The sequence below is a fragment of the Centruroides sculpturatus genome, unplaced genomic scaffold, assembly GCF_000671375.1.
Source record: "Centruroides sculpturatus isolate CEXI.00-Female unplaced genomic scaffold, Cexi_2.0 scaffold200, whole genome shotgun sequence".
Lineage (NCBI taxonomy): Eukaryota > Metazoa > Arthropoda > Arachnida > Scorpiones > Buthidae > Centruroides > Centruroides sculpturatus.
The window spans coordinates 364,516-391,622 of record NW_019384495.1 but is presented as its reverse complement, the minus strand read 5'-3'; the positions used below and the strand labels follow the sequence as shown (position 1 = coordinate 391,622).

Below are 27,107 nucleotides of genomic sequence, written 5' to 3'. Positions count from 1 at the left end.
ACGACATGACGTACATTAGAAGGATTTGAAAGTATAGAGAACGGTCAACAAATATATAGCGAACAAACAAAGAAACATTTATAATCGCACACGTCTTTCTTTATAGTTACTCACGAAAATAAAAACCCAAAATAAAACTAATTTACACGCGTAATGCTTAGCACGCGCTTCGATTATCATTCTGTGAGCACGGTTTTTATTGTTGCATAAACAATAAATTTCAAGAATACTTTTCAGCTATTGTTGAAGATATTTTTTCGATTGTCTTAAGTTATCGAAAGCGAATTTTCTGAAAAAAAAAAGGATATTATGAGTAAGTTAAATTCCTTTTAATGTATAATTATATTAAATATTTTATGAATTTTTGGCAATGAATACAAAAACACCCATTTAATAGTAATTTTCTAAGGGATATTTAAAAATCCGAATAAAAATGTTATACGATGAAACGATATTTAACTTTGCATTCATTTTCTGTCGAAGATAATTACAGCATTGAGCGTATTTTCTTCGAATAAATAAAATTTTGTTATTTTATTTTTTCATCTTTTCTAATATTTAAATATTCGGTTCGATTAAGATGAATAAAAAGAAGCAAATAAAATTACAAAAACAGTTTTACAATAAAATAAGATGTTCAAAAATAAAATTAAAATCTGTGGTTACTTTAAAGGCTAATCTAAAGGCTAATGTATTTGTGTTTAATCTATACTTACGACTTGATTTTGAGTACATTTGAGTATTTGTTCACCCAGTAATGCTATATTTTATATTTACAAAATGTTCTGGTCTATTACATTATCTATCGATATTATTGAATAAACAAATCGATGTTCACCGCTAGATAAATTCAAACAAGTCTCATTTATAAGAAAAATGTTGTAAGGAAAGAGTAACAAATGTGACAATTATTTTTAATTGGTTAAAATTATCCATTTATTTCCCTTTACTTTTTATCGTTGTTTCTCGAGTATAAAGATATAAATGAATATTTGATTATTTACATTTTTAAACTTAATCTGTAAATTAATTATTTTAAACTTATTTTACTCAAACTTCTTATTAAATTGTATGAATGAAGGTAAAGTAAGCTTCTGAGTGTACGCTAATAAATATCCGTTTAGTTACTTCGAAAGAGATAAACTATTCATTAATATTACATTTTCAGTTGACATTATAATTAAAACAATTTACACCTTTTATACAGTTAATAATTCCAAATCACAATGCAATATTTATGTTTTTATATCACGTTTAATTTANAGAGAAAAACTATTCATTAATATTACATTTTCAGTTGACTTTATAATTAAAACAATTTACACATTCTACACAATTAATAATTCCAAATCACAATGCAACATTCATCCTTTTATATCACGTTTAATTTAAGAAATTTCTAAGCAGAAATTAATTAACTTTTTTTAATTTTAATATTTATTTTTGTAAATTTGCTATAGAATAAAGCTTCCAAATATCTTTCTAGAATAACAACTTCATATGTTTATTTGGTATAAAGTGTTTGTTATTTGCTTTCTTTCCCTTTTTCAAATTCCTAATTTGCTATAGAATAAAGTTTCAAAATATGTTTCTAGAATAACAACTTCATATGTATATTTGGTGTAAAGTGTTTGTTATTTGCTTTGATTCTCTTTTTCAAATTTCTATATAATTTTTGAATTCAGGCGAAGAAAGTGTTAGGAATTTCTGTGTTTATTGAGTTTTCTTTTATTCTTTAGAATGCGATAAGATAGAGGTTTTGTGTGACGAAAAAAAAGTCACCTTGGATGATTCTGTCGAGACGATAGTACACATCATCATGGATCTTGCAGCACGAAAAAGAAAAGAAGAACCAAAGTCGTCTTCTTCTGTAAGTGACAATTCGATAAAAATAATTGAAAATAATTAAACAATTCTTATCATTTAAAAGTTTACAACTGAAAAACTCACGACAGCTATGCACATTCTTATAAAATGTGTTATGTAAAATAAATGCAAATTGTTTATTTATATATAAATAAATATTTTTTGAGTTAATAAAAAAACATTTCGAGTACTGTAAGATTATTATATCGTTAATTAGAATTTTTCATTTTTCGCAGGATTTTGCTGAAAAATTAAGCATGGAAAAAGAAGACTCCTTGGAACTAACTGAAACAGGAGAAGTGATGGAGGAAGGTGAGGTCACAAAGAGATTATAAAAAACATTTTTCGATTCATAAAATAATTTGTTTAAAAATTATTAGAAAATTATTTAATGTTAAATTCATTGTGTTAAAATCTGTTTAAATTAAGTAACTTAATTAATATTAATCATCCATGTACAGTTTGTCAGGTGTGTTGGAAATGGTAGTTTATTATATTCGAAACAATTCAAAATTAGCATTAATTTCAAAATGTTTATTTCTAAAAGGATTTCATTTATTTCGTCAAAAGTACTTGAGATAATTATTTTTGTTGCTAAAACTTCTCAATTTTTCTCGTAGTCAAACGAAAAGTCAATTTAATTACGTTTATATAAACGCAAAGAATTTATTACGAATAACATCCGGTATATAATGACAAAATAAAACATAAACATCGAAAATAACTTTAAAACAAAAAATTATCCGCGAAACACATACAGAAAAACACTGTGCACTTTACTCTTATTCCGTTTATTATATGTTTAATATTTGATTCAATCAGAATGGGAAAAATCTGAACTTATATTTATATTCATAGCGATTTACTTTTATTTAACGTACTGTTTATACATGTGTACTGCTTTGTCATTTTTTATATTATAAATATTATATTGGTATATATTTATAAACTTTTCATTCCAGCTTAATTTGCGAGAATAAATGAATATTGGAATACGTACAAATTTTTCACATAAACATAAAATTCACATAAATATTTTACAATGTTACAATTGTTTCTTTTTTTCTAAACTTATTTATAGTTAATGGCAGCATTACGATATTAAATTACGAACAGATTGAAATGTAAATTATAAAATTATTACTTTTTAGTCTCGAAAGTAATAAGAAAATTTGATGAAGCCAAAATTGATAACGATAAATATACGTGGGAGAGCGAATCCGTGAAAGATGACGATGATGATGAAGTAAGATAATATTTTCTAATTTTCCTTAGTTTACACTTATAAGCTCATTCTCGTTCCTAGCTGAACTTTATGAATTATGTTTTGGTATTTCAAGATTTTCGTGTCTAAAATAACTTTATACATTTTAAATTTGAAAATATTTAAATATTACTTTGAGTAATATTTAAATACTAATTGAAAAGACTAATTGAAATACTTCATTATTGGAAAATTGATAGTTACGGCGGAATGATGGCATTCGATGAAAAACATTACATAATACCAGGTTATCGGGCAGCACAAAATATGTTTTAAATGGTTTTCTACAGTGCGAGTTTAAATATTTTGTGTATTTTTCTCCTAATTTGATCGGTCGGCAGATTTCCGTTTAATAAATAAAAGGATTTGTCATAACAAATATCTTAAAAATTTAACATATTTTGAATTGGTGAAATTTTACCTATGAAATTGTGCCATTTCGTACCATCCGAGTATCGCTATAAACGTAATGATGTTAGACTAAAATAATTACTATTTATATGGTCGTTATATCTTAGTATTTGATTTATATATTTATGTAACAATTTAACATACAGAGGGACCAATTTAACACATTATAAAAATCCTTTATTTCATCCTACTCCACACCATTTAAAGACTGCCTCAGATTGTTTCTCGGTGTGATAAACCCTTACATAAGACAACCTCTCTAATTATAAATCATATACTATGATATATCATTACACAAGAGTAGGAAATACGAAATAATGTAATAATCTTAATCTTTGTAGTTGTCATTTCCTACTTTACCAATATATTTATACTCTTTGCAGAAAACTACAAAGTGTTCGGATATCTTCGTCTATATTTTTTACAAACTGCCATCGGCGATATTTTCATGCTGGAAAAGAAAAAAAATAAATGCTTCATAATGAAAAAAGTACGTGAAAAATTACGTAAATTTTAATTATAACATGACTCTTACTTAATTAATGCCATAATCGTCAATACCAATTCATTCCGTCATTTGTCGGTTCGAAACAACGTCTGAATCTACAAAAATCTATACGTCTATATCTACAAAAATTTCTTCTTTTCGCTATCACTGTACTTTCATTGTGTATGAAGTACTTGTGACAATAGAACACGCTGCTGTTACTCCTAAAGTCCAGACGAGTTAATAAAAACAGTTAATGCGAAAACAAAACATTACAGCCTTCTCTTTTAACTGGCTTTACTCTCTTAATTATGAAGATAACTGTATATTATAACCTTAACTGATTTAATGATAAGGCCGCATCTTAGTTTGTTATACCCCGTTTGCACGAAGTATTTCAATCCTGATTCAGATTAAACGCGGCGAATATGCCGTAGTGCGATTTCTCTCGAGTAAAACTATGTTCAATCACGATAGACTCATCGAGTTCTTAAAACTAGATTCAATCCAGACTGTAAGTAAATCGAGTTCGAAGTGAATCGCGAACGTTGTATTTCTGTCTTTACTTATAATTACAGTGACCATATTTTTTGGGGAAAAATAAAGGACATATCGAAGAAAATCAAAAAATACCTTATAAAATTCATAAGTTTATAACATTTATTACGAAAATAGTAGCATACAACAATGCATACATTAAAATTTTAAACAATCTGAATTATTACACATATACACATTGTAAAAATTTAAATAACATTAATTTTGATACGTTTCAGTAGAGTTAATTTTTTATAGCGCCGTTTTACGCTTTAAAGTCATAAAATTCCATACAGTTCATTTTAAAGTTGTATTTGATGGAAATACATGCTTCTAATGTGCTTACTTTAGAATCAGTTTTTTCATTTGTCCGCATATTATTCACCAATGAAAATATTCGTTCAACGGGGCATTAGATCCAGGAAGACAAAGAAAATTCTACGATTTTACAAATGGTTTTGAAAACAATTTCTTTTGCTGTAAAATGTTCAAAAATTTCAATCCACCTTCGATGGCAGGGTTGGTTATTCTGTCACTATTCGTCAATCTTTTCGTTTGTGACATATTTTTTTACACATAGAACTTCATCAAATAATTCCCCGTCGAGTATATTTACGGACCAATGATTCGAAATAAAAATATAGTTTTCCTCTACTTTCGCCCGCAAAAGGATTTTGCGTAATGTGACCCATTCAAACACCTCTATTTTAATAAAAAACATGTCCCAATTATTTAGATAATCTATGCACGTTTGATAAAATGTGTACACAGCATCATTGAATTTTTCGGCTTGTATATTTTCTGATTTTTCTAATACTAAAACCACTTTTCTAATAACAACAGGAAGAAACCCCTCATTTTTTCTTTCAACTAACTTCAGCTTTAATTAACAAGTTTATCATCCACCAACTAGAGAGTTAAAAAACTATCACAAAAATCCCCATAAGAGTGTCCACCTCCTGGTACTGTCAGTGGGCCGTTTGGTTGGCGACGCACTCTACTATGCGCTCTATGTAGCAATGCAACATTAGCCGTGATGGCGAATACAAAACTAACTTGTTCAATATATTATTAAAAAATTTTTCATAAACTTAGCGTCAACTTTACAAAATAAAGAACAAAATGCCTATTTTAGAAAATAAATAAAGTTAAAGGACAGAGCAGTGAAATAAAGGACTGTCCTCTTAAATAAAGGACGTACTGTCACTGTACTTAAAATATAATCTGCGTTAAGCAAAATTTAAAGTAGCGGTTTACAAATTATGAGTTTTACAATTTTGCTAAAATCACCACAAACGCTTGATTTGTCTACACTTTTACACAAATTCCATGTATTAATTTGTGATCTATGCCAATATTTGTTCTGGTTTACCGAAATTCAGACGACAGTTTATTGTGTTTCCCGACTTTTATGTTTCTGTATATATTTAAACGTATGTGTGTCTGTCTATACAAGCGTGTAAACTAAGTTCCTAAAAAAAGTTTAAAGTTTTGCAATAAAGACAGCTTTATAATATATATTTTAAGAAAAAACTCATATCATCACATAAAAAACACTGAAAACTCTCTTAGAAAATTCGATGAAATGACAAGCAATATTATTAAATTAATTTATGTGTTTTCTGCAATAAAATGACTTTATTATTTGCGTCATAGATTGTAATTAAGTAATCGTAAAATGTAAACAAAGGTGAAACATGTAAGTTCTAAATAATAAGTCTTTCAATTAAAATTGATTTAATAACGCTTTTTTTAACGTTTTTACAGAAGAAACTAAGCTGTTGCATTTTCCTTCTTTTTATTTCTCTATATTTTAAAAATATCTGATTTTAAGAAGCGTTTCCTGTAATTATTCTGAAATTCAATCTAAGTTAAAGTATTCATTCCATACTGTTTAAGAATTTTCACGGATTTGTGATTTTTCATTGCGTGTGTTACCGGTGAATTGCGGAATGAAATTTGAAAAGAAGAGCAGTTGCTGAAATACTACAACAGCATTGATTATAAGAAAAAAAACCTTTAAAATCAATGATAGCGGTGACGCTTAATTAATTAATGGCTTCAAGTTAAATTATGGAAATTTTTGTTTGTTAAATTTATTTTTTAAATCTGCGCTTTTAGCAAACCCAAAAAAAGTTTTGTTCTTGAAAAAAATTTATAAAAACCGCGCCTTTAGCAGATTCAAAAGAAGTTTCGTTCTTTACAAAATATTTTTAGAAGTCGTTTTTATAAACGGACTCATAAATAGTTTTTTGTTTAAAGTAATTTTTAGAAGCCGTTTTTATAAACGGACTCATAAATAGTTTTTTGTGTAAAGTAATTTTTAGAAGCCGTTTTTATAAACGGACTCATAAATAGTTTTTTGTNATTCAGTATAAACTAGTTTCAACTAGACAAAACGGGTTTTAACAAAGACATTCAGTATAAACTAGTTTCAACTAGACAAAACGGGTTTTAACAAAGACATTCAGTATAAACTAGTTTCAACTAGACAAAACGGGTTTTAACAAAGACATTCAGTATAAACTAGTTTCAACTAGACAAAACGGGTTTTAACAAAGACATTCAGTATAAACTAGTTTCAACTAGACAAAACGGGTTTTAACAAAGACATTCAGTATAAACTAGTTTCAACTAGACAAAACGGGTTTTAACAAAGACATTCAGTATAAACTAGTTTCAACTAGACAAAACGGGTTTTAACAAAGACATTCAGTATAAACTAGTTTCAACTAGACAAAACGGGTTTTAACAAAGACATTCAGTATAAACTAGTTTCAACTAGACAAAACGGGTTTTAACAAAGACATTCAGTATAAACTAGTTTCAACTAGACAAAACGGGTTTTAACAAAGACATTCAGTATAAACTAGTTTCAACTAGACAAAACGGGTTTTAACAAAGACATTCAGTATAAACTAGTTTCAACTAGACAAAACGGGTTTTAACAAAGACATTCAGTATAAACTAGTTTCAACTAGACAAAACGGGTTTTAACAAAGACATTCAGTATAAACTAGTTTCAACTAGACAAAACGGGTTTTAACAAAGACATTCAGTATAAACTAGTTTCAACTAGACAAAACGGGTTTTAACAAAGACATTCAGTATAAACTAGTTTCAACTAGACAAAACGGGTTTTAACAAAGACATTCAGTATAAACTAGTTTCAACTAGACAAAACGGGTTTTAACAAAGACATTCAGTATAAACTAGTTTCAACTAGACAAAACGGGTTTTAACAAAGACATTCAGTATAAACTAGTTTCAACTAGACAAAACGGGTTTTAACAAAGACATTCAGTATAAACTAGTTTCAACTAGACAAAACGGGTTTTAACAAAGACATTCAGTATAAACTAGTTTCAACTAGACAAAACGGGTTTTAACAAAGACATTCAGTATAAACTAGTTTCAACTAGACAAAACGGGTTTTAACAAAGACATTCAGTATAAACTAGTTTCAACTAGACAAAACGGGTTTTAACAAAGACATTCAGTATAAACTAGTTTCAACTAGACAAAACGGGTTTTAACAAAGACATTCAGTATAAACTAGTTTCAACTAGACAAAACGGGTTTTAACAAAGACATTCAGTATAAACTAGTTTCAACTAGACAAAACGGGTTTTAACAAAGACATTCAGTATAAACTAGTTTCAACTAGACAAAACGGGTTTTAACAAAGACATTCAGTATAAACTAGTTTCAACTAGACAAAACGGGTTTTAACAAAGACATTCAGTATAAACTAGTTTCAACTAGACAAAACGGGTTTTAACAAAGACATTCAGTATAAACTAGTTTCAACTAGACAAAACGGGTTTTAACAAAGACATTCAGTATAAACTAGTTTCAACTAGACAAAACGGGTTTTAACAAAGACATTCAGTATAAACTAGTTTCAACTAGACAAAACGGGTTTTAACAAAGACATTCAGTATAAACTAGTTTCAACTAGACAAAACGGGTTTTAACAAAGACATTCAGTATAAACTAGTTTCAACTAGACAAAACGGGTTTTAACAAAGACATTCAGTATAAACTAGTTTCAACTAGACAAAACGGGTTTTAACAAAGACATTCAGTATAAACTAGTTTCAACTAGACAAAACGGGTTTTAACAAAGACATTCAGTATAAACTAGTTTCAACTAGACAAAACGGGTTTTAACAAAGACATTCAGTATAAACTAGTTTCAACTAGACAAAACGGGTTTTAACAAAGACATTCAGTATAAACTAGTTTCAACTAGACAAAACGGGTTTTAACAAAGACATTCAGTATAAACTAGTTTCAACTAGACAAAACGGGTTTTAACAAAGACATTCAGTATAAACTAGTTTCAACTAGACAAAACGGGTTTTAACAAAGACATTCAGTATAAACTAGTTTCAACTAGACAAAACGGGTTTTAACAAAGACATTCAGTATAAACTAGTTTCAACTAGACAAAACGGGTTTTAACAAAGACATTCAGTATAAACTAGTTTCAACTAGACAAAACGGGTTTTAACAAAGACATTCAGTATAAACTAGTTTCAACTAGACAAAACGGGTTTTAACAAAGACATTCAGTATAAACTAGTTTCAACTAGACAAAACGGGTTTTAACAAAGACATTCAGTATAAACTAGTTTCAACTAGACAAAACGGGTTTTAACAAAGACATTCAGTATAAACTAGTTTCAACTAGACAAAACGGGTTTTAACAAAGACATTCAGTATAAACTAGTTTCAACTAGACAAAACGGGTTTTAACAAAGACATTCAGTATAAACTAGTTTCAACTAGACAAAACGGGTTTTAACAAAGACATTCAGTATAAACTAGTTTCAACTAGACAAAACGGGTTTTAACAAAGACATTCAGTATAAACTAGTTTCAACTAGACAAAACGGGTTTTAACAAAGACATTCAGTATAAACTAGTTTCAACTAGACAAAACGGGTTTTAACAAAGACATTCAGTATAAACTAGTTTCAACTAGTTAAAACGCGTTCTAACTAAAAACGGGTTTTGACTGTAACATATATAATAAAATCTGTTAATTAAAAAAATTAAAAAACTATTAGATGTCGTTTTTGACATTAGAAGCTAGCTTTACATAACTTTATCGAAGTAAAATCCATGCTCCAAAACTTTAGAACAATGTGATAATTTGATGAAAAAATTTTTAAAAAAGAGAATTAAGCGTTAATTGTGCGTCATTAAAAGTAGTTTAAATGATAATATTATTTGTTAATTTTACACGTCGCAATCATTAAAATGTATTAGAATTCACAAGTAATTTGCTTTAAACATCCCATAATCAGTTTTACTTTTGTGGTCATTTGTCATATAACAAAGATTCGCGTGTTGTAGTAAATTAGGACATTTCCCGCCTCGATGAGTAATAAATTAATTTTAAGATCGGCATCCGAAAATTGAGCGAGAAACTCATAAAACTTCACATTAATATGAACGTAGATATACAGATGTATGTCACTCTACGCTAAAGACATGTAATGATTTAATAATGTAATGATCTGTGAAATAATTTAATTTTAAATTAAAATACACTGACTATTGTGAATTATAATTCATCAAAAGACATTTCATTATATAAAATGTTAATGGTAAAAGTCCATGCTACCGCACTTCTTTCAGCCGAATTCTTTCTTCTAAATAGAAATGTATTGGCAAAAATAATTGGATAATTTGGATTTAATGTATCGAACAGTAATATTCTGAATATCTTTTAAGATGAAAGACACAATCGATTGTTTTCTATTATTACATTTTATTTAATTTAAAATAATTGTTTTCAATTATGTAATGATTTGTTGAATTATAATTAACGAAAGACATAATTACATACAAATAAATGTTTTCTTATTTGAATTGTTTGCATTTATACGAAGACACCTTTCAATTAATTAACTTTTTCAAATAGAGTTATGAATAAAAAAGAAGAAATGTTTTTTTTTTTTAGTTTTAATTTTCGAAGCCCACAAGTGGTCAAGCTGTTCTTGGTACCCCGAACACTGGGATTTCGGTCGTGGGTTCGCGCGTCGCTTAAATGGCTGGTCAGGTGGAGTTTTCCAGGTTTCCTCTACATCTGTAACGTTTAAATAGGGACAAGTATCCCTTAAAAAGACCAACCGGAAGGCATTCCCCCTAGGCAGATCGTCTAAGTGTTGCGTTGCCTTAACAAACAAACATTAACTTTTGAAACAATATAATTACAATTTGAAAAAAGTTTTCATATATAATTTTCTCAAAGAAAAGGTTAATTGAGTAGCTGCAAGTTACTATATTAATTATAACTTAGAACATTCCTACGGCACTTAGTGTCACGATGAAAAATTCACTTTTTATCGCTTTAGGATACGTAATTTTTTCTAAAGATATTGCCTGCCTTTTTATTATTTTATTATTTTACTTGTAAATTTTGTTTTCGTTTACACAGATTTTGTGTTCTATGAAGAACTTTTCGAACATCTTTTGCCGTGTATTACTTCAATCATTTCTTTTCAGTAGAGAAATTTATTAGAGTTTACTTATGTGAAAATATGTAAACACATTTTAGCATAATACAGTAAAAAGCATTTTACAGATAAATTATTAATTTTAAACAAGAATATAACTAAATAATTTTTAAGTAAATATAGGCTGAATATGAATTTTAAAATATAGACGTTTATTATTTATTTCATGTAATATAAATTTGAACGATTAAACTATGTGCAGAAAATTTATAAAAAAAATTATAATTTCATAAATTGTAATTTGATTTCTTTCTTCGTTTCGCGTGTATTGTTTTCTATTATAAATCTGTATTATCGCGTTGCTTCTTGATTAACATCTTTTTTAATTATAATAATATTAACCTGTTTTCGAGAACGTGAGGATTTATACGAATAATACATTGGTTTGAGTTGTCCACGGTTTAATTAATTCAAACACTAACCAAATCAAACACAACATTATCGAAGTTTTGTATTTTGTACAAAGCAATAGATAACATCAAAGACACTTCCCGTAATTACATTTATTTCTAGTGTAATAGTTAATTTAATCTAGCATTATTTGTGATCTTCTCTTGTAATTCTTTACTGTAATTTGTGTACAATGCATATTAGAAAAATTTCTTAATTATCGAATATAACCGATAATTAATTAAGAAGTTAGAAATTATATATCATATTTAAGTTTTACATAATGAAAGATAAGTGGACGGTGTCTTTTCTTACTTAAGCAAATTTCAAGGTAAATTCTAATAAAATTTTTCATCGAAACATATACAAACTAACTTGTGTAAAGTAAATACTCATTATTCATGTTAATTTTTGGTTTCATGGATGATAAATAAAATTGTTATACAGAACGAAGTAAAGTAACTTGACTTTTTTCTGCCGACTCCCAAACCCTGTCTTTACGTACAGTAATTTGTAACTCATATTGTAACTACGGCTTGACATGTCCGGGACAAAAACAGTATGACGAACTCCTGAGGTGCTTACTCGAATGCGATTCCGGTCTAATTACATGATTTAGGCTGATCTATTAGCGGCACAAATTATTAAATGAGAACATTTAACATTAATTATAGTTTCGTATCTGTAACTACTTTAGAAAGTGTTTAAATTAAAAACTTATATCAATTGGATGAATTGTATAATAAGAAGCTTAAAATTACATTAGAAATATATAAATTTTAATGAAAAAAATGAATAGTTATCCTTTTCACTTTCCTGACTTTTCACACGAGGTAAATTTTAAAATAATCATTAATCGGTGTTAATGACATACGGCTAGCTTTTTTCTTCCGAACGATCGTAAATTATTTAACAGATTATTTAAAATTATAATTATTAATATGGATTAATGATGGAGCCTAACGTCCACCTCTAACACCAAATTACTTTATTTCTAATAATTTATAATAGCAAATTCAATATTCGAAGAGATGAAAATAAAGTAGATTGGTTTCTATCACTATAAAACTATATATTGTCGTTATTGTACCGATCGACATAATGGCCCATTTAATTATGAAAACATAATTAAATGGGCCATTAAGTTGATTGTTACAATTCTAAAGTAAATCTTGTGTAATAATTTCTTCCAATTATGATTTCAAGTTTCGGTTATTCTTTCTCAATACAAATAAGTTCAACTATTTTATTTTTTCAAAAGTATTAATGTGTTAACTGGAAAATACATTCTGTCATGTGTTTAAACATAATTGTATAAGTAAATTGCAGCACCTTCGTCGGTACTGAAAACAAATGGTTGAAATAATATATATACCCCAATTTGTCTGAAATATAACCGATACAAAACGAAACCTGTTTAGAGGAAAACTAATATTAAAAGTAGAACAATAAAATAATATAATAAATTGCATATTGTTCCTGTTTAATATGAATGCGAGCGATATTTTTGGAGTGGATTACCAAAATTTAAAGCGATGAAAGGTGAATTTTTCGTAGTGATATCAAGTGTTGTAAAAATGTTCTGAATTATAATTAATGGAGTAACATGCTGGAACTCGGTGAACCTCTTCATAAAAAAAAATTATAAATAAAATTTTTTTTCAAACTGTAATTATATTGTCTATAAACTAAAAATATGAAAACAGCATCTATTGTTTCTTATTCTATTTTAACAATTGATTAATTTAAAACGTATCTATATAAGATATGCAAATGATTCAAAGCAGAAAACTTGGAAAGGAACAGATTTAACACGATTCATTTTATTATTGCTTATAAAAATTTAAATTATGTGTTTTGTAATTATAATTCGACAAATCATTACAAAAATAAAAACAATTATTTTAAATTAAAAAAGTAAAGTATTAACAGAAAACAATCGATCGTGTCTTTCATCTTAAACTATATTCAATACATTACTGTTCGATACATTAATTTCAACGGTTTTGGCCAATACATTTCTATTTATAACAGAGAATTCTGTTAAAACTTATCCTTGTAAATGCGGTTTTACAAACTTTTACGATCAACATTTTATGTAATGAAATGTCTTTTAATGAATTATAAATCACGAGGTTGTATTTTAATTATTAAATTTCATCATTAAAATTAAATTGTTTCACTGTCTATTTCACATCGTTTATCATAGATCATTATACAGTAGAGCGTCGTTTATCCGAATTAATTGGGTAATGGGGTTGTTCGTATAACTTATTTTTCGGATAATCGATTACGTACGAAAAAATATCTAATGTTGAAATTTTTCTTTGTTGCGTGGTGGAGCTTTCCGTTGAATTTTCGTCAATGTTAAGCCTAATGTAAACCTCTTAAAATAATAATCGTGGCTATTGTATAGTTACAAAATTATTTTTTTTACAAACAAAATGAATACATTAAAAAATACATAAACAAAAAAACAATATACTTTAGAAGCTAATGTAGTATCGAAAACGTTCGATTCAGCACGACACACAGTCTTCAGAAAAACACCACACAAAAGTGTCAGTGCTGCCAGCTAAAACACACATCAACAAACGCAATATCGAACATTTAAAGCAAATCAGTTGTCAATTCTAATAAATTTTAGTGATTGAAAATAATTGTCATATAGAGTCGTCTTTCAAAATACAAATCTTCAGTGCAGTTATTATATTTTATTTTTCGAAGCATTCTTTATATTTATAAGACTAGAAAATATGGAATGTAGAGGACTTCCTATCTGAAATGTTTAAATGCAGAATTCAATTAACGATATTTAATACATTACTGTTCGATATATTGATTTCAACCATTTTGGCCAATACATTTTTATTTATAACAGAGAATTTTGTTGAAATTTATTTTTATAAATGCGTTATTACAGACTTTTACGATCAACGTTCGATATAATGAAATGTCTTTCGATGAATTATAATTGACGACGTTGTATTTTAATTATTNGGGACGTCCCATCCAGCCAAATGAACGATCTACCTAATATTAAAATGAGGCAATGTAATGAAGAAACTTTTTCATTTGGTCTATCGACTCTTCCTTGTCACATAAGATTCATGGAATGCATTCTTCGCATAGGGTATCGAATGGATATTAAAAAATGGCAAGTGCGCGAGACCGAAGAGAAAGTATCAACAAGACAGAAAAATATTATTAATAGATTTAGAACCAAAACTGATTTACTTCTGGATACTCCCAAGCAAGGTGGTAGAAACACCAACGACAGTAATTCGGCAAGATTTTTTTCTTATACCACTCTTACTGCAGAGATAACCGGTGTTAACAAGAAACCCTAATAGAACGATTTTCGGTTATATTACAAGCGCTGGCATCCGGCAACGAAATGGATACGAGCAAATTCGAAATTTACACGAAGGAAACAGCGGAGTTATACGTGACGCTTTATCATTAGTATCTCATGCCAGTCACTCTTCACAAAGTTTTAATACGCGGATCAAAAATTCGTTTTTCGTTTCAATAGGACAATTGTCCGAAGAAGTGCTAGACACAAGGAATTTAAAAAATTTCGTGAGATTTATATCCGAAAAACCTATAGAATAAACTAATACAGATATTTTACATGATCTTTTAATTTCTTCGGATCCTCTCATTACAAACCTTAAATCACTTGGTATAAAAAAACTCCGTTAACCGCTAACATTTTAAAATTACTAAAAGCACAGAGCGTGACCGTAGTATAAGAAAAATCCGAGTCAAACTCCGAATGTTACTCCGATATGTAAATTTTTAGTTAATACGATATATAAGTAAAAAATTTTTATGATAAAAATGAATTGCACTAGCCTATATACTTAAGTCCTGCTAGAATCGTCCCACGACCCACTGTGGCACGTGTAAACAGAAACGTCATACAAAATAAAACGAGAGAATAGAGAGAAATCACATTCCNGTTAATACGTAATTGAATGGTCCGTTGAGGTGATCGGTAAAACGCCAAAGTTCATCGTGTTGTGCCATAATTCGTTCCAATTCCGAATGCAAATTCAAATTTCCCTTATTTAGTGCATACAAATCTTCTGATACATTTTCGAATGCATTTATTAAAGTAAGTAAAAGCAAAACAACAAAGAAATACACATATATAAAACCACCAACAATTATATTAGCCGCGATACCTACTTCAATACAGCAGAAAAAGGGTTCATATTTAAAAGACTTTGCTTTCTCTATAGCAGGATAAAATAGAGCATTTATTATGCATTGAAGGAATATCGTAAAAACAATAGTCGCAATTACTGCAAGAAGCCGTACATAATCGATAATAACGCATAATTGATTTTTAGGAAAACGATACGACTCTTTCAATTGAATTTTCGAATTTAGTTTGACTTTCTTAACAATGCGGAATATTACTGCCAAGGCCATGAAAATAGTCGCAAGGATTACTCTGACATATATGTCATACTCGTATACCGAGTACCAGGAAAAGCAAGGCGTTACATCCGATATGTAAGGAATTGTCATACATACAACAAGAAAGCAATGTATCCAATAGAGGCATTCAATAAGTGAGACGTAGAATTTGAAAAATATGCGGAAGCGACCATTAGTGTCTAAGTTACAGGAGCAAGGCGTAAAAAATTCCCAACCGTAGACCATAGAAATCGAAGTAAACGAAGAGAGAAAACACGGCAGACATATTTCCTTTTTTAAATNGATTTTGATTCGGTTACGACTAAAATTTTACACTTTTAACTTCAATCTTAAACTTCAAGACTTCCTACCTTCGTCCGTGCGCCTTACTTGTTTCGGCTCGTTTCTTGTAGACGTGGTAGCGGCACATCAGCTAATGTTGTCGACTGCGCCAATTCTTGTACGACTCGTGTTCGTGGAGTGTACAGGTTTTTTAAATAATTCGAAGGCAATGGTAAAAAACTATGAACAAATTTTAATTATAATAATTAACTTTGTACAAAGACTAAGCAGCCATCTTTCTGCTTTGTCCTATCACAAAAACAAACTAGTGCCCCCTGCTTTTTCTATAAAAACCTCTTACACAATGCTATTTTACGCGGCCTCTGGCTGTTGTCATGTAACTAGTAAAAGTTCAGTAGCAAGTAAATTACTCTCTCTTCAAAGCCAGTTTGACGTCAGAATTTCAAAGTGCTGCAGATCTGATTTTACTTATGCCTCTCTGATACTAGCGGAGCTCCTTTCTTTGCCACTAAATACTGTAGAAAAGGTTCTANACCTCTTCATAAAAAAAAATTATAAATAAAATTTTTTTTCAAACTGTAATTATATTGTCTATAAACTAAAAATATGAAAACAGCATCTATTGTTTCTTATTCTATTTTAACAATTGATTAATTTAAAACGTATCTATATAAGATATGCAAATGATTCAAAGCAGAAAACTTGGAAAGGAACAGATTTAACACGATTCATTTTATTATTGCTTATAAAAATTTAAATTATGTGTTTTGTAATTATAATTCGACAAATCATTACAAAAATAAAAACAATTATTTTAAATTAAAAAAGTAAAGTATTAACAGAAAACAATCGATCGTGTCTTTCATCTTAAACTATATTCAATACATTACTGTTCGATACATTAATTTCAACGGTTTTGGCCAATACATTTCTATTTATAACAGAGAATTCTGTTAAAACTTATCCTTGTAAATGCGGTTTTACAAACTTTTACGATCAACATTTTATGTAATGAAATGTCTTTTAATGAATTATAAATCACGAGGTTGTATTTTAATTATTAAATTTCATCATTAAAATTAAATTGTTTCACTGTCTATTTCACATCGTTTATCATAGATCATTATACAGTAGAGCGTCGTTTATCCGAATTAATTGGGTAATGGGGTTGTTCGTATAACTTATTTTTCGGATAATCGATTACGTACGAAAAAATATCTAATGTTGAAATTTTTCTTTGTTGCGTGGTGGAGCTTTCCGTTGAATTTTCGTCAATGTTAAGCCTAATGTAAACCTCTTAAAATAATAATCGTGGCTATTGTATAGTTACAAAATTATTTTTTTTACAAACAAAATGAATACATTAAAAAATACATAAACAAAAAAACAATATACTTTAGAAGCTAATGTAGTATCGAAAACGTTCGATTCAGCACGACACACAGTCTTCAGAAAAACACCACACAAAAGTGTCAGTGCTGCCAGCTAAAACACACATCAACAAACGCAATATCGAACATTTAAAGCAAATCAGTTGTCAATTCTAATAAATTTTAGTGATTGAAAATAATTGTCATATAGAGTCGTCTTTCAAAATACAAATCTTCAGTGCAGTTATTATATTTTATTTTTCGAAGCATTCTTTATATTTATAAGACTAGAAAATATGGAATGTAGAGGACTTCCTATCTGAAATGTTTAAATGCAGAATTCAATTAACGATATTTAATACATTACTGTTCGATATATTGATTTCAACCATTTTGGCCAATACATTTTTATTTATAACAGAGAATTTTGTTGAAATTTATTTTTATAAATGCGTTATTACAGACTTTTACGATCAACGTTCGATATAATGAAATGTCTTTCGATGAATTATAATTGACGACGTTGTATTTTAATTATTAAAATCAAATTATTTCAGTCAATTTTAAATTGTTCATCGTAGATCATTATATTATTAAATCATACAATTATTACGTGTCTTTATCGTGGAGTATTATTCATCTATAAATCTACGTGCATATTATTCATATGTAGTTTTATGAGTTTCTCGCTCAATTTTTGGATGCCGATCTTAAAATTACATTTATTACTTATCGCAAGCGCGAAATTTCCTAATTTACTACAATGTGTGAATATTCATTAAATGACATGAGTGTATAGACGAGAGAGCCGTGCCCATTAGGTGTAGTTCTTAAAGGTGAAGGGAGAAGGTGATGGGGATAGGAGGAATGTGGAGGAGTGGGGATGGGGATGGGGATGGGAATACGAGTTGGTTAGGGAGATAGAAAAAGTGGCAAAAGGAAAGAGAGGGGTCTGTGGGCGCCTCCGGGAATCGTTTATGAAAACAGTAACCGTAACTACAATATCAAACTTAAATACGTAGTACAGATGAAGTTACGTTGTGAACTACAGTGAAGAAACGCCATTATGTGGCAGCCGTTGGGTGAAGATAATTTTTATATGGGTGCTTTGCAGGAGTACGAAAAGAGGAGCACCCGAAAAAGTAGTCCTTGATTTTACAAACGCCAGGGGTGGCCAGCCCAATGGCTATAATCAGTTGTTAAACTTGAAGCTGTTGACCTCTAAACGGTTGGTTGTTGGTAGGCACGGTTCTCGAAGATAGAGTTCTGTTCAGATCTGTGAAGTGGTGTTGCCGTTACTGGATGATGATGGCTCTGTTGTAAAACTCTGGGCTAGAATTGTTGTTTGTTACCCTGCGAACCGTACTTTATTTACATAGTTCTTGAAGGAAAGGAATAAGTCCTTACTCTTGACGAATGTGTTGAGACTACAGGGACAGTTGTATCCTTTGTTTATTATTTTGTAACACATTTCTTTACGGTGGCAGGTGATTACAAGAGTAAAACTCGATATCAGACATTTAAAGCAGATAACTTGTGAATTCTAATAAATTTTAGTGATTGCGACGTGTAAAATTAACAAATAATATTATCATTTAGAGTCGTGTTTCAAACTGAAAATAATAAATGGAGTTATTATGTTTTATGTTTCGACGCATTCTTTATATTTAAAAGACCAGAAAACATGGAATGTAGAGAACTTCCCATCTGAAATGTTTAAATGAGGAATTCAATTAATGCATGCATATTGAAATTACAAAAACAATACTTTATTTTCTTAAAATATTACCTTTATAGGAAACTTCTTTGTAATCTTAAAGTAATTTCTGCATGACATGCAAAGGGATTCTTTACCAAATCTTTTCATAAAATTCAAAATCTAAAAAGTTATTCATTTCTATTATTATATTAAAATTACACGCAAACGTAATAAAAGATATAAGCCTACTACATAAAGATATGTTTTAATTAAATATTTCATACCTTTAATTTCTGTTCCAATCCGAGATCGCAGTCAGCAAATCTACTGATCTCTTGAAAAGACGTTTGCATCTAGAAAAAATACAACATCTTTTAAAAAATCTTCTAATGTATTAAATAGCAAAATTTTCAATAAAAATGCATTACGGAAGATGTGAAAGCAGATAACGAGAATCTGATTAAAATACAGGCAAATGTAAGAGCAGCAGAGAGCAAAGAACAAAAAAACTTTCAACGCAAACTTTACTTTAGAAAAGTTGAAAATGAAGTACATTAGACTCGTTTTTATCAACAAAGTACCGTACATTATTGCGAATACGTAATTGAATGGTCCGTTGAGTTGATTAGTAAAATTCCAAAGTTCATCGTGCTGCGGTATAATTTCATTCAGTTCAGATTTCAAATTTGAAATGTTTTTTTTTTCAGCAGATACAAATTTTCTGATACTTTTTCAAATGCCTTCATTAAACTAACGTTAATCAGCACGAGGAAGATAACGAGGTACACTATAGCACCCGCCATTAAAATAGCAACGATACCGACTTCAATAACGCAGATAAACGGTTCATGTTTAAAGGACTTTCCTCTTTCTAAAGCAGGATAATAGAAAAAAGCGAATATACTTTGAACGAATATCGTAAAAGTAACAGTTATAATTACTGCGAAAAGTTGTAGGGTATTGATAAAAGCATGTAACTGATGTTTAGGAAAACGAACTGACTTGTTTAATTGTATTTTTGGATTCAGTTTGACTCTTTTGACAATACTAAATATTGCAGCCACGGCCAAAGTAATACTCGCAACAGATATTCTGACGTATATGTCAAACTCGAATACCGAGTACCAGGAAAAGCAAGGAGTTACATTCGATATGTAAGGAATTGTCATACATATAAAAAAATGGAATGCATGCAATAAAGGCATTCGATAAATGAGATGTAAAAGTTGAAAGGTTTGCGAAAGCGACCATCAGTGTTTAAGTTACAGTAGCAAGGAGTAAAAAATTTCCAGCCGTAAACCATTGAAATTGAAGTAAATGAAGAGAGAAAACACTGCAAACATATTTCCTCTTTCTGATTATCAACTGCAGGACTTACGCTTGAGATGATTCTTATCATATTTATTAACTAAGATTATTAAGCGGTATTAACCGTACGAAAAATAAAACTTATCATTTAATTAAGGATAATTAATCATTGGTATTATTGTCTTACGTGAAAATAATTGAAATACTCTTTTGTCAATTTTCCACAATTATTAGCAACTTGTTACCTTTTTAACTCCAATATTTTGGTTCATCACATGAGAAATGTCAAAATGTTGTTTTTCATTGAATTTTGTTTCACACGTTCAAAACAAAATTTTCATACGCTGTAATTATAATAAAAGCACTAGTTATATTCTGCAAAGAAAAACACACTGACTGAAAAAATCATCAACGTAGTGAGTATGGTACATATCAGATTCATTTGAGCACAGTATAAATAAACAATCATGATTCAGAGTTGAAGTGACAATAGTCCTTTTACACCTGGCTCGTGCTTAAATTATACAAATAATAGTATATTAGGAGTTATTTACTTCACATAACGTATACAACTTTAATTTTTTTTCTTTATAATAATTAAACAAAATCTGGAATATAGTTACATTCGAGATAAAACAGTTTAAATTTAGATGAATAAAATAGATTTTAATTGAAAACTCTGCTCAAAACGTAGTAAAGATTTCAGTGCTTTAGATTTACAATAACGAGAAATGAGTGCATCACATAAATATAATTATAAAAGTTGAAAACTTTAAAAAGTTTCATCGAGATATATCGAAATTTTCGACATAGATGCAAAGCCTGAATACTCCAAATACATCTTTTATTTTATAACAGAACTTACACTTAATAATGGCTTAATAGTCTTCCATAAGAAGCGTGACAAGTGCAAGAAAACCTGTTAATTGGTTTCGATTACATAAAGCAATTAATAGTCATTAGTAATGATGTTTACGTGTCGTCAGCCATTTGAATTGCAATACCTTATTATGCAAACTAAATGCAAGCTCTCTAATACTACTTTCACTTTGATTCTCGGTCAAAATGACATTCATAAATTAAATTCAGAACCATTTGTTGGAGTAATATCACAGGTAAGATTATTATAAGCATTATATTATTGTTTAAACAAACGATTTTCCCGCTGTTTATCACAGAAATAATAGCAGCATTTTTAGTTTGCTGCAGTATCTGCTGCATGTTAGACTTGTATGAGTATAGAATATAGATCGTAGGTTAAACTCTGATAATTTGCAATTATCCAGGGTTGTGAATAGCATTATAAATGTGTTTATAGTGTCAGACGATACAAATCTGGTGAGACAAGAGAGACTTGCCCTGTTTATATTTCTACTTTCGTAACACAAGTCCAGTTGTCCTGACAGCGTATGCAACTTGTGAGATATAATGTCTGACATTTTTTGTTCGTTTAATGTATGATTGCTACTTCAAATCTTACTTTAAATTTAAATGTCCAAATTACCATAAATGCATGTGCTAGTTGTAACAAAAGATAATAATTGCTAGAAATTTTAGCATTTCTGTGAAAATTCTCAAATTTAGTGCATTTCATGCTTACATATATGCAAATGAGTGAGTTAATGGTGATTTGAATAATATTTTAGCTCCCTTTAATGTTAATGGCTATCCTTTAAAACGAATCAATCAAATTTATGTTATTGGAACAAGTACTAAATTGGACATTAGCGAGGTGTTTTTAGAAACTTGTTCTNACTAGTAAAAAGTCAGTAGCAAGTAAATTACTCTCTCTTCAAAGCCAGTTTGACGTCAGAATTTCAAAGTGCTGCAGATCTGATTTTACTTATGCCTCTCTGATACTAGCGGAGCTCCTTTCTTTGCCACTAAATACTGTAGAAAAGGTTCTAAACTACAGAACTACTACATCATAACTAGAAACGTCAAGGCTCAACAACGGTCTCTACTCCCATCTACGGCTGTTCGTATGCTACCACGTTGCAATTACCCTATCTCTGATTATCATCCTGTAAACAAGATTATTTGGTGTCATCCGCTTCCTCCATGGATAACCACGCAGACATTAATATCGACACAGATGTGTCCAAAAGCTCCCTCCTTGTCGACTCAAGTATCTGTATCTTCTTCCAAACTGACATATTTTGCCAAAAATATGTTAGAAGGTACAGATACCTCTCACATACCTCCATCTATCAAACTGAAGAAGATGCTGACTACCAAGTTGGCCATACTGGTATTCTAAGAAATGAAAAAGACGACTTTGAGGTTAAGTCAGCTGCAAAGGACACTGATTTGGACTACACTCGCATCCCTCGATCACCTTGCAACCTTAAAAATTATATTCGTGACAACGCTATGCAAAAGTGGATTCAGTAAAAGTAGTTGAGCAGTAAAACTTGTAGAAGAGCATGACTTTATTTTGTGGTAATTTTATAAGCTATCTGGTGATGTATAACCGGGCAGAAACTGCCTCTCGCTGTTGCTCTACAGAAAACATAGGCACCATCAATCATATGATTATTGTCCAATTTACAATGAAGATAGACTTATTCTGAAATTAGAAATCTTTACGCTTGGTTTCAAATAGCCATATCCATTAGATAAGCTCGTTCAGAAACCACTGTTTGATGCTTTTTACAATTATGTTCAAAAAGTATGGAAGAAAAGTCTATTTATAATTTCTAGTTTTACATTTTAGTTTTCACTAAATACGGAATACTATGTTTACTATGTATCATGTATTTTGGTTTATGTATTCTTAGTGTTATACACCCATAGGAGTGGTGCACTTATTCTAATAATAAAAAAAAATAATAATAAATAAATAGAGAGAAACCACCACACGGCCTTTCTCCCACGATAAAAATGTGTAGAGCGTGAATCTGCTAGCGTTATTACGAGACAACGCGCGTTCTTAATAGAAACAGTCAAATAGAAGCCAAATTCAAAACGCCATAACTCAACGAGATCAAAAAAATAAAAATAAGAATATTACGTAAGACGATCTCTATTACCACCTACCCCTGAGTAAGAAATCGTAAGAAATCCTTAATATCACCNAAATATGTTAGAAGGTACAGATACCTCTCACATACCTCCATCTATCAAACTGAAGAAGATGCTGACTACCAAGTTGGCCATACTGGTATTCTAAGAAATGAAAAAGACGACTTTGAGGTTAAGTCAGCTGCAAAGGACACTGATTTGGACTACACTCGCATCCCTCGATCACCTTGCAACCTTAAAAATTATATTCGTGACAACGCTATGCAAAAGTGGAATCAGTAAAAGTAGTTGAGCAGTAAAACTTGTAGAAGAGCATGACTTTATTTTGTGGTAATTTTATAAGCTATCTGGTGATGTATAACCGGGCAGAAACTGCCTCTCGCTGTTGCTCTACAGAAAACATAGGCACCATCAATCATATGATTATTGTCCAATTTACAATGAAGATAGACTTATTCTGAAATTAGAAATCTTTACGCTTGGTTTCAAATAGCCATATCCATTAGATAAGCTCGTTCAGAAACCACTGTTTGATGCTTTTTACAATTATGTTCAAAAAGTATGGAAGAAAAGTCTATTTATAATTTCTAGTTTTACATTTTAGTTTTCACTAAATACGGAATACTATGTTTACTATGTATCATGTATTTTGGTTTATGTATTCTTAGTGTTATACACCCATAGGAGTGGTGCACTTATTCTAATAATAAAAAAAAATAATAATAAATAAATAGAGAGAAACCACCACACGGCCTTTCTCCCACGATAAAAATGTGTAGAGCGTGAATCTGCTAGCGTTATTACGAGACAACGCGCGTTCTTAATAGAAACTGTCAAATAGAAGCCAAATTCAAAACGCCACAACTCAATGAGATCAAAAAAATAAAAATAAGAATATTACGTAAGACGATCTCTATTACCACCTACCCCTGAGTAAGAAATCGTAAGAAATCCTTAATATCACCCACCCGAAAATACATTACGTAATTTATGGACTGCCACTAACTTGCTAACTCAATGTTTAGTTGGTGTTTGGACAAAACATTACTTAACGAATTTTCTAAATTTTGGGCCTGTCCATCTGAACTTTTTCAATAATTGAACCAAAACCAGCAGAAACCTTGTTATCGTGCAGTTCATTTAACATTTGAATAGAATAGGTCTTCACGTCTGCGAACTCGAAATAAATCGCAACAGAAAGATCATCTCTAGTAGACACTTCAACGTCATTTCTTAATATAATGGATTATATATACAGTAATTATAAATGTAATTAATATAATGAACGTTTCACCGGTATCATTATGATAATGGAAATTTTGCTAATGGTTTGAGCTTAATTTTAATTCTATTATGCTATTGAAAAGTGATTTATCGTTTCGCAAATCATTAAAAAGAAAAAAACAGTAATGCAAGAAAACTGATAATCTCGCGTATTAATTTTAAAAAATTGAAAAGTTAGTTATTAATGTTACAACTATTATGTAACGTAACAATAAATATAATTTTCGATTATTTAATTTTATTAATTGTAGTATCATTCCTGTCTATTCATATTTGAAGTAGTTAATACGAGTCTTACTCGAGGATGAATCAACTTTAAATGTTGACTTTCAACGCAAATTGATGGAAAGAATGGTTTATAGCAATATTACAAGGATTGTTGCCATGTTTACCGCGATATCTCTATACTTTGCTACTGAATGTAAAGGAAATGGTAACTGCAGTTTCTTGATGAATTCGAATTCTGTGATGCCCATGCTGAAAAATATAGACAATATGAGAAATATGGTGAAGTTATGGAAATTATGCGCGAAAATTGGTGACAAAGAGTGAGTTTCTTTTAATTATGCGAAATGTATGGTTACTAGTGAAGTATTGCATGTAATAAATAGGACATAATGTTCATTTCTTGCATTCTTGATTTATCTACTAATAAATTATGTTAAAAGGATTAGNATTTGCAATTATCCAGGGTTGTGAATAGCATTATAAATGTGTTTATAGTGTCAGACGATACAAATCTGGTGAGACGAGAGAGACTTGCCCTGTTTATATTTCTACTTTCGTAACACAAGTCCAGTTGTCCTGACAGCGTATGCAACTTGTGAGATATAATGTCTGACATTTTTTGTTCGTTTAATGTATGATTGCTACTTCAAATCTTACTTTAAATTTAAATGTCCAAATTACCATAAATGCATGTGCTAGTTGTAACAAAAGATAATAATTGCTAGAAATTTTAGCATTTCTGTGAAAATTCTCAAATTTAGTGCATTTCATGCTTACATATATGCAAATGAGTGAGTTAATGGTGATTTGAATAATATTTTAGCTCCCTTTAATGTTAATGGCTATCCTTTAAAACGAATCAATCAAATTTATGTTATTGCAACAAGTACTAAATTGGACATTAGCGAGGTGTTTTTAGAAACTTGTTCTTGTTATAATACTCTAACAAAGGAACCAAATTTTCTATATAAGTGTAATTATTAATACTTTGGCAACTATGAAAGTTATATTTGACAAAGAATGTTTTCCTTCTCGATTATTTAAAATTATTTAATAAATTTTAATTTAATTATAATTATTAAATCTAATATGAGATGTTGTTTGACGCATCTCTCTAGTGATAAATTATGAGATAATTAATTAAATATGATCGTAGAAAAGTTGCCCGATGTAAACCGGTAGTCATTTGGCTTTACAAATTTATCGCGTTTCGTGAGGTTTACGCCCAAAGTTTAATTTATTAATTTGTAAATTATAATATATTATAATACTATAAGTGATAGAAATACACATATATAAAACCACCAACAATTATAGCAAAAAAATTCTACCTGAAAGAACACTATTTATCTCATGAATTTGTATCACCAGAGTAAGTTGTAAATTGTTTATAATAATAATCTATTTTAGAATGTATAGTTGTCTGTTTCGAAAATTTATGTGTGGATAGTTTCTTTACTTTTAGATTTAACATATTTCTTAGTATGTGCATGGTTACCCAAAAGTTTAGCATTAGTTAAGTGTTATACAGTGAGTTCTGTTTATAGGAAAGGCAAAAAGAAAGATAAAAAATTTTTAACTTGTAAAAAACGCTAAAAAGAAACAACTATTGATTAAATTAATCAGAAATAAAACAAAATGGACACTGAAAATTAATTTCTACGAATAGTGTTATTGCATTCAAAACAGACAAAACAAACTTAGTTTCTATAGAGATGCTTTCTGTCTGCTAAAAAACGTAAAATGATTTGATAATAATAAAATTGATTTCAGGAATACACCGTGAACGAAAAGCGAAAGAAAAACCAGATCGAAGTGGACAGACAGCTGATAGATACCATCAAAAAGCATCCCGAGAAAAAGATGATGTCCGTCTTTCAACTGCGAAATAAAATGTATCCGCACAGAATGAAATTCTAGGTGGAAAAATGTGTAATAAAATTAGTTTGAGATTTGAAACGCTGTTCAGTTTGTAAAT

At 29.5% G+C, this 27,107-nt stretch overlaps 2 protein-coding genes across 3 annotated transcripts in view; both read left to right on the top strand.

The window, feature by feature from the left end:
• The first annotated feature begins 1,749 nt into the window (after positions 1 to 1,749).
• On the top strand, positions 1,750 to 27,088 carry LOC111621896. Of its 2 annotated transcripts, none has more exons than XM_023364149.1 (5): positions 1,750 to 1,870; positions 2,103 to 2,178; positions 3,018 to 3,112; positions 3,925 to 4,031; positions 26,903 to 27,088. In XM_023364149.1, the coding sequence occupies exons 1-4, from the start codon at positions 1,820 to 1,822 to the stop codon at positions 4,021 to 4,023; spliced, it is 321 nt and encodes a 106-aa protein (XP_023219917.1). In that variant the 5' UTR covers positions 1,750 to 1,819; the 3' UTR covers positions 4,024 to 4,031; positions 26,903 to 27,088. The 2 variants fall into 2 exon arrangements, with proteins under 2 accessions (XP_023219917.1, XP_023219918.1); XM_023364150.1 differs by lacking the exon at positions 26,903 to 27,088 and adding an exon at positions 6,333 to 6,614.
• The window catches only part of LOC111621884, a 76,680-nt gene continuing 74,725 nt past the window's right edge, over positions 25,153 to 27,107 (top strand). The window contains exon 1 of the mRNA XM_023364140.1: positions 25,153 to 25,449. Coding sequence (XP_023219908.1) covers positions 25,244 to 25,449 — 206 coding nt within the window. The 5' untranslated portion in view covers positions 25,153 to 25,243. The remainder of the gene's footprint in view (positions 25,450 to 27,107) is intronic.

Bases quoted from the DNA above. Each gene is read 5' to 3' on its own strand.
- LOC111621896 (XM_023364149.1), top strand. From the start codon at position 1,820: ATGGATCTTGCAGCACGAAAAAGAAAAGAAGAACCAAAGTCGTCTTCT. The intron at 2,179-3,017 runs GTGAGGTCACAA...ATTACTTTTTAG, and splicing joins AGGAGAAGTGATGGAGGAAG to TCTCGAAAGTAATAAGAAAA. The intron at 3,113-3,924 runs GTAAGATAATAT...TACTCTTTGCAG, and splicing joins AAGATGACGATGATGATGAA to AAAACTACAAAGTGTTCGGA.